This window comes from Python bivittatus, unplaced genomic scaffold, assembly GCF_059951505.1.
Source record: "Python bivittatus isolate LINGU-HERP-01145 unplaced genomic scaffold, Pbiv_v1 ctg000480_np1212, whole genome shotgun sequence".
Lineage (NCBI taxonomy): Eukaryota > Metazoa > Chordata > Lepidosauria > Squamata > Pythonidae > Python > Python bivittatus.
Window position 1 is genome coordinate 68,883,636 of NW_028277075.1, and position 12,279 is coordinate 68,895,914.

A 12,279-nucleotide genomic window follows, 5' to 3' on the forward strand; every position below is an offset into this window, starting at 1 on the left:
TCAGAGCATGAAACAGCACACAGTGACTGAAGTAAACAGGAAAAAATACTACCTTTGGAGATAAAGTTCCTCGAATGCTGATGACTACTTTCTTCTTTTCATGATCTACAGCCACATAGAAGGGGGTTTCATAAACCTAAAAGTAACAAAATATGTTACAATATTTAGTCTTTTTTTTTTTTGGTGCCTTCAAGTCAGTGTTGACTCCTGGTGTCTGCTTGGACAACTCTCTGCAGCTTTCTTGGCAAGATTTTGGAAGTGGTTTGGAATTGCCTTCTTCCTAGGGCTGAAAGCAAAAGGCCCAAGGTTACCCAGTTGACTTTGTGCCTAAGGCAGGACTAGAACTCACAGTCTCCCGGTTTCTAGCTTTAACTACTACACCAGGCTGGCTCTTTCTATTTAGTCTTACCTAAATGCAATGCATTTTCTTTCCTAATCAACAGTTAACTCCTGATAGAGGAGCAATATTTTTCACCTAATTCCACTCTGGAATTTATAACATCACATCTGATAGTCAAGATGTTACCAGATCCATTGTCTTACCACATGGGTAGGAGTCTCTTTATTGTCAAAGGGATACAGGTAGTCCTCGACTTATGACCACAATTAGGACCGGAATTTTGGTCGCTAAGCGATGCAGTTGTAAAGCAAGATGTCATGTGATTGCATCGCTTAGCGACCACAATCCCAGCAGTATCCATTGCCATCATTAAGCAAATGTTATCGATTGTTAGCTGCGTACCCACCCTAAACCATGCCATTCCAGGCGTAGTCCCTCCCAGCCCCAAGCCTCAGTAAGGTAAGGGATTGCCTCCAACTCCCCCCCACCTATCTCCCCCCCCCCATTTTTGCCCTTTTGGCTGCCCTGAACCCTGCCTTGTGGGGTGGCAAGTAGCTTCAGAACCGCATGGCTCTGGGTCTGCTTGCTATGCTCCAGGAAGCCACAGCCACCTCAGACTAGTCCCAGCCGCAGTCACCCTTGCCTTGTTGCACTTTGAGACCCCTGCCACCCTGCACTCCACTGCTGCAGCTGACTTTTGCCACTGTCTTCTTGCTCCTGCTTCTGACGAGGCGTGCCTTTTTTCGCGTGGCAAAAAAGAAAGAAAGAAAAAAAGCACAATACAGCTTAAAGGGGCTGCAGCGTGCCAAAACACCCCTTTGCACTGCGCTCCAGGGCTGTATGGGGCTGGCTTTATGCTGTGAAAAAGGGAAAAATAAGCAGCTTAAAGGAGCCAGAGCACAGCAAAATGCCCCTTTGCGCTGCGCTCCTGGGCTGTATGGGGCTGGCGCTGTGCTGCAAAAAAGGGGAAAAAACCTGAAAGCAGCCTTTCTTTTCCTTTTTCACAGAGCAAAGCCAGCCCCAGCACTGCCCACCAGCCAGGCCAGAGATGCCTCATCAGCAGCTGGAGCAAGAAGACGGCAGCGAAGGTCAGCTGGGGTGGCATACAGCAGGACAGCAGAGGGCCAAAAGGGCATAGATGTGGGGGAAATAGGTAGGTGGGGGGAGTTGCAGTGCCCCTGCAGTCATAAGTGTGCGTGGGATGCCAAGTGCCCGAATGTTGATCATGTGACTGTGGGGGCATTGCAACAACCATAACTTTGGACACGGGTGGTTAAGTCCCTTCGTTAGCTTTGAATGATCGCTGAACAAATGGTCGTAAGTTGAGGGCCACCTGTATTCTCATAATGATAATATCTGTTGGGAATGGCATGGGCTAGCGGGGAGGGAATGCAGGGCTGAAGCAAGCAATAGTAGGGGCAGACCCAAAAGCAGTGGGACTACTTAGTTGTTTGACATCCCCTTTTTTCAATTTCTGGTACCTTATTTCTTCTCTCCAAGACAGTAAACACAGAAAAGCAATCAACAGCCCTTATCAGATGTCTGAAATGACTTCTTATAGAAGGGGGTTGGAAGCTGCTTTCCTATTCCTGCATTTCTCTGAAACGCTTTAGCAGTGTTCTCCAACATAAGTTATTTCTCATACAGCCCTTACCGCATCATGACATGAAGTGTACACAATGTCCACAGAAGTCATGTTTTCATCAAGGAAATGGCGCCGAATGGCAATAGCGTTGCAGCCACAGCAATTATCTTCCTCAATGGTGACACCAGGTGCATAACGTGGCCGAGTAGCACAGAGGCAGCAGCAACTTTAAAAACAAAGCATAAATCACTATAATATGAAAAGCAAAAAAAAAAAAAAAGTCACACTTCTTTACATGATAGCTCTGCTCCAGTATTTCATAAGTGAGCTCTAAAACTATTAGACTGCAACTGTCCAAAGTCATCATCCCTTGCCCATTGTCCTGGAAATCAGCTGTAGTGGCAACTTCTTCCAATCCTTTGACCACTTCTAGCTTTAAATGAAATATGCCTATCTCAGCTATTAGCATGTTAAAAGTCAAGATTCCCTTTGTGTGTGTATGAAAAAGAGAAAGAACGAATGAAACTATGGATTCCTCACTGCAGATAGCAAAACAAAACTTTAAGCTAATAGTTTATACTGGCCTTTTAGGGATTTTATGTAGTCTATATTATGATATGGATATTTATTAGATTTATCTTCTTCCTTTCTGCTCAGATCAGTACTTAAGATCCCTAGTAAAATTAGTGAGATTAAAAATGAAATACAGCTAATATTAAAATCTAAACAATAATTGCCAGTATTTAATACACAATTAACCACTGGAGTTCATTATCACAATATGCGATGATGGCTACTAACTTAAATGACTTTAAAAGGGGATTGGATAAATTCATACAGGACAGGCTATCAAGGGTATATGACCTGAAGACCAAATGTTACGTCCAGCTTAGGGGCAGGATCCTGCCAAATAGATCAGTGGTGGGAGAGGGATATATTACTGTTCCCTGATTGTGAGCTCATCAGGGGTATCTGTGGCCAGTGAGAGAAACAAAATGCTGGCTCAATTCAGAACAGCTGTTCTTCTGTTCTAAAAGCCTGAAAAAAGAGATTACGTTTTCACAAATTCTCTAAATGCCAAGGGTATTGGCCAAATGTGCTTCCATTCTACGGCTGGGAGGGAGGGAGGGAGGGAGGGAGGGAGGGAGGGATGGATGGATGGATGGATGGATAGATAGATAGATAGATAGATAGATAGATAGATAGATAGATAGATAGATAGATAGATAGATAGATAGATAGATAGAAAAATAAAAGTCCTTTGCGTTCGAAGAAGACCCGCTGTTGTGCAGTTCATCTGTGGACATGGAGATGGCTCTGCAGTCCCAGTCTGGAAGTGCAGAGTCTAGCACAATGGGGGCACTGGAAGCCCACTGTTGTAGTAATTGTGAGCGTTATTCTGTGATGCCGCTCACAGTTTTCTATCAGTTTTTTGGTGGTGTCTGTCTTCAAAGCCGGTGGATGCTTCATAGCACAGGGCTCACTGAGGGGTTCTATCAGTAGCCGCAGCTTTTAATTCCCTTGGTTGGATGTCCCAGTGGCACTTGTGTGGTCAACCTCAAGGTCTCTTCCCAGACTCCAGTACACTATAGAGCTGGTGGATTCTGTGTGATCCAAGGCCTCCAGGCTGGAGACACGGTTTTGCCAACAAAGGCTGAGGATGGAGCGGAGAGCATGCATGTGCAATTTCTCCAGTTCTCTGATGTGCCTATATGGATTCACATCCATATAGGAGAGAAGAGATAACCATAGCTCTGCAGACTTTCAGCTTTGTGGAGATATGGATGTTATGTTGACTGAGCACTCTAATACACAGCTGCCCCAGTGCCTTGCTGATCCTGGAATCAATTTCTCTGTCCAAAGACCAATTGCTTGAGATGATGCTTCCCAAGTATTTGAAGCTGTTTACATTTGTCAGCTGGGTGTTGTCAACAATGATTTTTGGTTCTATGGCATGGGCTGATAAAGTACTTCAGTCTTGTTCAGGCAGATACTCAGGCCAAAGAGCATAGCAGCATCTGAGAATTTGTTCAGCATCAACTGTAGATCACTGTCTTTGTGTGCCAGGAGTGCAGAGCCATCAGCAATGAGGGTTTCTTGGATGACTGTATGGAGGCACTTCATCCATGTGTTCAAGTGGCAAAGGTCAAACAGAGAGCAATCCAATCGGTACCTGATGTAAACTCCCTCCTTCAGACCTTGGACAGCACATGACAACATGCAATGAAGAATAGATTGAACAGGACTGGGGCTAGCACAACAACCCTGTTTTACCCCATTGGAAATTGCAAATGCAGCTGATGTATCACTGTTGTAAAGAACCTGTCCTATCATTCTGTCATGGAGTAGCTGAATCAACTTCACGAATTTCCTCAGCCATCATCCTCTCAGGATGATCCAGAGAGCCTCCCTGGTCCTCCAGAGTGTCAAATGCTTTTGTCAGGTCAATGAAGACAGAGTAAAGAGGCTTGTTCTGCTCAATGCACTTCTCCTGGACTTGCCTCATGGCAAATATCATGTCTGCTGTATCCATTCTGGCCGAACGCCATACAGCGCCTCTGGGAGGTTTCTGGTTCCTTTCCGAGACAGTGACAAGTCTGTTCAGAATGCGGGCAAAGATCTTGCCTTCAATGGACAGCAGTGAGATACCCCTGTAGTTTCCACAGTCTGATTTGCTTCCCTTATTTTTGTAGACAGCCACAATGAATGCATTGCGGAAGTCATCAGGCATCTCCTCTGTGGACCAAACTTCTTCCAAGTTGTCTTGGAACGCCTGTAAGGCGTTTGGGTCTAGTGCTTTGTAGATCTCAGCAGGAATGCTATCCTGCCCTGTTGCTTTATTTGAGTTCATCTGTGAGATTGTTTTCTTGATCTCATCAGTAGAGGGAGGCGGATCTAGAGCATCCAAGACTGGCAGCTGAGGAATCTGCTGTAAGACATCATGATCAACTGTGGACAGCCTATTGAGTAGGTTGGAAAAGTGTTCAGCCTAGAGGTTTTTCAGTCCTTCCTGGTCTTTGATCAGGCTCAACCCATCAGATGATAGCAGGAGGAAGCATCCTGATTTAGAAGGACCATAAACTGACTTTGTGGTGCTGAAGAACTCTCTGGTGGCATGCATGTCTGCATAGTGTTCCACCTGCTCAGCCTTTCTCTGCCACCACTCATCCTGCATTTCTCTCAGTTCTGTTTGTACTTTGGACTGCAGGTGCTTAAACTTGTCTTTCTTTGTGACAGATGATGGATCATTCTGCCAGTCTGCATAGGCCTTGTTCTTGGCCTGGGGGGCTGCTGAAATGGTATGGTCTTATGATTTTCATCAAATCAGCACTGATATGCCCAGGTTTTCAGTCTGAGTACAGTTGTTGCAGTCTGCGTGATGACATCTTTAAATTGCATCCACTTTTCAGAACAGGTTCCTACAAGTGGTGAATTGCTGGAGAGTTTTTCATTAAGTACATCTTGGAAATGTTGGATTTAGCCTGGGTCTTGCAGTATGCCAATGTTGGATGACTTTCTGACAGTTCTTAGTTGCTTATGATATAAAGGGACTATGTGCAGGTTGAGGACTGACTGGACCAGCCTGTGATCTGTCCAGCACTCAGCATCTCGCAGGGCTCAGGTAATGGTGATGTCTTTAAGGTCACACTGATGTACTCTGACATAGTCAAGTAGGTGCCAGTGTTTGGACCTGCGATGCATCCAGATAGTTTTGTACTTGTCTGCAAGTCTAAACATTGTGTTAGTGATACACAGGTTGTGCTTGGTGCATTTGCTCAGAAGCAGCAGGCCATTGCTATTTAGCTTTCCCACTTCATGTCTCCCAAGGACTCTGTCCCAGTTATTGCTGCTATCCCCACCCTAGCGTTGAAGTCGCCCAGAATGACGAGCTTGTCACTGGTGGAGGTTGTTTGAACAATCTTGTCCAGGTCCTCGTACAAACCTTGTCTTCATCTGGACTCATGAGAGTTGGTGCATAGGCACTGACAATGGTAATATGCAGGGATGTGCTGAGAGGAAAGCGGAACTTCATAATGCATTCATTTATTCCAGTGGGTAGAGTAGCGATGTTCTTTAGCAGAGCAGTTTTGATTGCAAAACCTACTCCATAAGTCCTGTTGTCAGTCTGTGGTTTCCCTTTCCAAAAGAACATATATCCACTTGCTGCTTCCTGTAATGAACCCTCATCTGCCAACCTGGTCTCACTGAGTACAGCAACGTCAGTGCTATTACAATGAAGTTCAGTTGCCATGAGAGCTGTTCGTCCTTCAGGCCTTGACACCTTGTCTCTATCCAGCAAGATGCAGACATTCCAGGCTCCAAAAATGAGTTTTCTTTGATTTGTTTTTCTTGATGCTTGACCATTAAGGAGATGATCTGCCAGCCACAGTTAGCTTCCAGATGTTGTCAGGCAGGAAATGCTTACAGTACCTTTTTTAACTCCTTCCCTCATGCGAGGGTGGGCAGTGCTATCCTAGAAGGGCAGCCCAGTTGCCCTGGATGCTGCTGGACATCTCTGCTGCCTTGATACTGGGATGAATGACCACTAGGGCTGCCCATGTGCAGGTTTGTGACTACAACTGCCAGCGGTCATCTCCACCTGTTGCTTTGCCACTCCACCATCACCACAGGGCTCAGCGAATTAGGTTTGGACTGAGATGATTTGCAGATGAGCTGTAGATAAAGATGAACTGCACAACAGAAACCTGAGCATGATGGAGTTTTAAATGGAACAGCCATTGCACAGGGGCAGTCCCACTCTCTCAGCATAAGAGACCTTAATCCAGTGGCATAGAAAACCATTATGGCTGGAGATCTCTCCTGTTACAATGGATGATCAGGACGTCTAAATATCTTGTCATGCTCTTAGTGCTACACAGTGCCTGCTGGGCCTGTCTTCTTCACTGTTGGACCATTGATCAGTCTCCTCCACTAAATCTGCTAGGGCCAGATTCACACGCTGAGATAGATAAATCCCCTATCTCACCAAGAGTCAGAGACCCGTCGGCTACCCTCACCTGGTTTGGCCCATCTGCCAAGATGGTCTACCAGGGTGTGGCTGCTGCATGTGTTATAGCTACTTGTAGCCACAGGTGAGAGCTGAGCACCAGGTGGGGACCAAAGGTGAATGAGTAGCCCTAAAAAGGGCACGGCAGGCCCCTCCACCAGAGGTGCTATCCCTCCCTGGACACACACATATATATATCGTAGATTCAAGAAAAACAAGAGTCAATAAAGGAGGAATGCATGAGGAGAGAGGGGAAGAAAAAAATAAATGATGAAACAATAAAGTGAAAGACGTTAAAAACAGTCTGGCTCAATACTTACGAGCAGGATCTGGCCAAGCGACAGAGTCCACAGGTAGGCTTCCTCATCAAGTACATGGGCCAGCCATAAGCAGCCAAAGCAAAGAGCATATAATAGCACACCTCTTTATATCGCAGCATCTCTTGCTGAAGGGAATCAAAGAAATGTAATGGCATGATGACATAATTGGAAGTGTTCTCCTCTCACTTAGTTATCAAGAGATGATATTTTCTGATTAGGTCTTCACAGCCTGTTTGACCTTTTAATTAAGCCTCAAATAGCTACCTCCACACACAGCACAATTCTACTGCTTGATGGTACAAGCCTGAGATTAGCACCCTTCTCTGGGATAGCAGCTGAGAGGATGAGAAATTGTGACTTCCATTTTTAAACCTGCCAGAGATCCTTGTTACTGTATACCTGAACTAAGAAAACTGATTTGTAACCTGTGGTCTACTAACAAGCCAAGATTATAACCCCTAATTTTATTCTGGCTTGTTTGAACAACTAAACAAAGTTCCTGCATTTTGACAAAATGAAGCCAATTTAAAAGTGGAAATGAAACCTAAACAGTAATAGCAGACAAAGTGGAGAGCAGTCAAAACTAGATTGGACAAAGATCCTTCCCCTACTACTAAAACATTATTACATGAACTCATGCATAATTCCAAATGTACAGCATTTTTAGAGACATAGAGAATTTGTAAGAATTGGAATCAACAGTTGGAATACCCTGTTTTAACAAATGAATGATTAAGTGTCTTAAAGAATATTAAGATTTCATGATCTTAAGATGAGACTAATTCAATGAAAGTTTTTTCCCATATTTATTGGATACTTCCTAAACTTTTTAAAAAGGGTTGGCTGCCAACTTCGTTATGCTAGAAGTGTAAAACAATGGAAGGGACACTTATGCAGATGATATGTACTCATGCCACATTTGTCCCCTTTGGGTTTGTTTGTTGATATGGTTTTGAGAAGAGTGCTATATAGTTTACACATGCAAATCTGATTTGGAATTACACACCAAAATTTTTGAATTTATCAATATATGAAGAACTACCGATTTATTAAGTGTAGAGTGTACATAGTGTTCTTTTGATGATGTGTGTTTGCTCACTGCTCATAAACTCTGTATTGCTCTGTACTGATGTAATGGAAAGAGACACCATTATTATTTTGAGTGGTAAAGGTTAATGAAATGTTTAAAAACTGAGCTGTTTTTTAAATATGTATTGTCTTTTTTATTCATTTTCTTCATTTTTCTATCTTTCCTTTCTGAATACCAAAACAATAAAAATGTTTACATTTGAGGTTTACAACTTTAATTCAAAATTACTATTTATTTAAAAGTATAAGACCCACAAAAGCCCTAGAAAATCTCAGATGATTTTAATACTCAGGTATAAACATAGTCAGTGCTACAGAGAACTGGTTTCAATCATTTATATAGATAACTGCCAACAGAAATGATTTACCTATACCAGCGGTTCTCAAACTGTGGCCCAGGGACCCCTCAGGGGCCCTGAAACCCCTTCAGGGAATCCACAACATCAAATAAATAAATATTTTAAAATTTCTCAGTTTTAATTTCTAATACAGTAAACATTGATAAATATAACCCACATAGACCAAAGCTCTTTGGGGCCCTCAATCATTTTTAAGAATGTAAAAGGCTCCTGAGACCAAAATGTTTGAGAACAACTGACCTACATCAATCATAGGAACCATACCAGAGACCTGAAGGCAACAGGAAAGCAGACTTCTGTGTAAGTCCCGAGTATTTATTCCACAGTAGAAGATTTCAATCTTTCAAGACCTATACAGTCCCTACGTCATATTATTATGATGGAAATTTAAATACTGGGCAATTTATGCTGCCAGTTCCTCTTTTAAAGAGCTGGCCAATACTTGAAGGAATTTTCAAGACACAGTTAGGGTACAGCAATAACTCGTTGATACATAAAAGAAATTTGATATAGCTACACTTTGACAATAATTTATTTGTCAAACAGCATCTGCTATTTGCCTTGGTAAGTTGATTGCATGGGTGTTGTTATGATCTAATAGATCTCTGACTTCTAAGATCAGCACCCAAATTTATCAAGGGAAAAACAGACTGATTCTTTGATCCACTGAGTTTGCATATTTTCTGTAATAAGTGGTCTGATAACTTACTGAGTTTTTCAGGTCCAAATATTTTGTGTTCCTGGTAACTGGCATTCCGGACAAGAAAGCTAGAATATCATTGTTTGCCTATAAATAATATAGATTAGAAAAAAATGTCATTAAAACATTCAGTTTGTACTTAAGGAAAGTAAACACCTCTTTGTTTGAATTAATGCAGTTGGAAACTACATTAATCTCAGTATATGCTGTCAGTTTTTCTTTGTTTTTCTATCTTCTCTGAATGTTGCAGGTTAAGTACTCTTTTTACTCAGTTTGAAGCCTAGAAATTTGTAAAACTGACTGTCAGTTTTGTAACATCTTATAGACAATACATTTATGGCTTGGTTTTGTAGACTAGAATACATGTGAGATAATCTGATAAAGTGGACTCAAATCCACAAAAGTTTAGATTTAATTAAAATGATTATCAGTTTTGAAACTGTTAAAAGATTCCTTCGTTTTGCTGAAACTAACTAATATCATTATGTAACTCATGACCACTAATTGTCACTGAATTTTCCTATACTAACTGCTATTTTGCCTCTTTTGTCATATTCACACTACTTTTACACAGCTTTGGTTGTGACCTATATTGCAGAATTGAGATGCTTAGCCAGCATTAAGCTATGTTCCATCTTGTGGATGGCTAGACATAGAAAGAGGAAGAGAATACTTAATAGCATATTTGCAGCTCTATCTCATACTAATCACAATCTTTTCATTATCCAAACTACAATATTTGCCACTGCTCAATTGTTCCTTGAAATTTGCTCAATGAATTTCCTGGAATTTAGTACTCATAACAAATTTAACTATCAAAACAGAAAAACAGATCAGAGGGAATTGGTGCTTTATGGTGCATTACCTCTCATAACTAAAACATGACATTTAAAAGACTTGTGTATGCTTTTCTAAAAAACATGATTTTCCCCATTTCAGTACCCAAATATTTATGAATTCAGTCTTGTCAGTAAAAACCAGTGAAACTGTACATAGCTGGGAAGTGAATTAGGATGAAGGATTAGGTAGTTTTCAAAACTGAAACTGAACTGTATCACAGTAGGTGATTTTAAGTAATGTTAGCACACTTTGTGCACTTTTTACTGTTAAAGTGCACTAAGAGAATTCCTCATACTCACTTCATCCAATACTGCACTGCGTTTTGCCCTCTGTCGTTGACGTAGTAGAACGAGGCCTGCTATGATATCAGATGGGACTATGTCAAGATCTCGGAAAAATTCAGCAAAGAGATATGCAATTTCAGAGTAAGCATCCTGAAAAACCCAAAAGAGGAAAAGGTGAAAAATTAATCTGCCACAAGCAAGAGACAAGAGCTATAAATAGGGTTTAGCTTGTTGGATTGCTTAAGGCATCATACTAAGCCACAAAGCAGTTTGCTTGTTTTTTATTTAATATGGTATGTGAATCAATCCTTTATAACTTAGTTTATGTGTGAATCTGGCCACTATGCTTATTGAATAAACAGTAATCCTGCTTTGGTATTATGTATAAATACAACCATTTTTGGATTACCAGTTTCTGATTCTATCTGGAAATAGCACTTTGCTGAATGTATAGATTCCTTTTTGCATTAAACTTTTTCGCTAAGAAGTTCGAAGTAAAATACATAAGGTTATTTCAATTTTCCTTACACTGTGTGGTAAAGAAGTCAGAGAAACAGTGGCTGACTCCATAGATAATGTGGCAAAGGCAAGCCAATAAGTGAACTAATATGAAATATTATAGCCAGATAGATAAAATATATAATGTGATTTGCTTAGTTTTGGCTTAGCATGATGTTACAACCCTTTTATTATGAAAATGCTATGTGTGAATCATGCCATTGTGGCTTGCTCAACAAACCATTTAAAATTCTGTCCTAATGTTATGTATGTAAATCAGGCCAGTGACATGACTTTTTGAAGGGCTGTCATTAAGCAAAATAATGGAGCAGGTATTTGAATTAGGCCTCTCACTTCCTATCCAACACATTATCTACTGTATCACACTTCCCGCCCCCCCCCAAAAAAAATCTAGGCTAGGATTCTCCCTCCAACAATAACTAATCTAATGACCCTAACCCTAACCCTTGGAAAGCTCACAGGCAAGGTATAATAGAGATAAACATCTCTCGTGTCTCTAGCCCCTGGAATTCAGACAGAAAAGATTTTTGTGGTATATCAGATAGCTTCACATTTACAAAACAGTATTTGCACCTATGTCTTCTTCAGCAAACACATTACAGGTGAACAAACCTGTACAATTCAATATCATGTATCAAATACCACATATTAAATATGATGCCTGACAGCCCCGAATGGGCTAAGATTAGATGGTTCTGAGTAATGCTGTTAATACCTTTACTTTTGCCTAATGTTGTGAAATGTGGAATTCCTTTCAAGAGTTTCATGACTGAAAATAATCTAAGTAATTGGTTACTCCATTTTAATCACATTTTCTTATAATGAAAGATAATGAAAGATTACTATACATTTTAAAATTAGCCAACTCAATCGTTTTAGGCCCTATTGCAAGCTTTAGTAATTTTCTTACATTAAAAATGACTTCCTTTTTCACAACTAAGCAAGCATGAACAGCTTAGCTATAGAGTTTTATTTGTACCAACTATGAAAGGCTTTTCTTTCCTTATAACAGAGCACAACTGGGTCAACATGCATGTGTGGGACATCCCAACAGGATACTTGTACCATATTTCCTCTCATCTGCCACATGAACTTGCTGAAGAGATACTAGGAACTGCTCCCAATCTCCTAAGCATGAAATTAGAAAATTTATGGCTTTACTATCTACAGAAGAACTGGCTCATCATATTGTATACAAGAATTTCAGATTTGCCATTGATCTTGATAATTCTCAT

At 41.1% G+C, this 12,279-nt stretch overlaps 1 protein-coding gene across 6 annotated transcripts in view; it reads right to left on the reverse strand.

The window, feature by feature from the left end:
- The window catches only part of DAGLA (diacylglycerol lipase alpha), a 119,267-nt gene that overhangs the window by 27,665 nt on the left and 79,323 nt on the right, over positions 1–12,279 (reverse strand). For all 6 annotated transcript variants that reach the window (XM_088146196.1, XM_088146190.1, XM_088146192.1 and 3 more), the window contains 5 exons: positions 10,541–10,675; positions 9,411–9,488; positions 7,254–7,378; positions 1,995–2,151; positions 53–136 (listed from right to left, as the gene is read on the reverse strand). In XM_088146196.1, the coding sequence (XP_088002322.1) occupies positions 53–136; positions 1,995–2,151; positions 7,254–7,378; positions 9,411–9,488; positions 10,541–10,675 (579 nt within the window). The remainder of the gene's footprint in view (positions 1–52; positions 137–1,994; positions 2,152–7,253; positions 7,379–9,410; positions 9,489–10,540; positions 10,676–12,279) is intronic.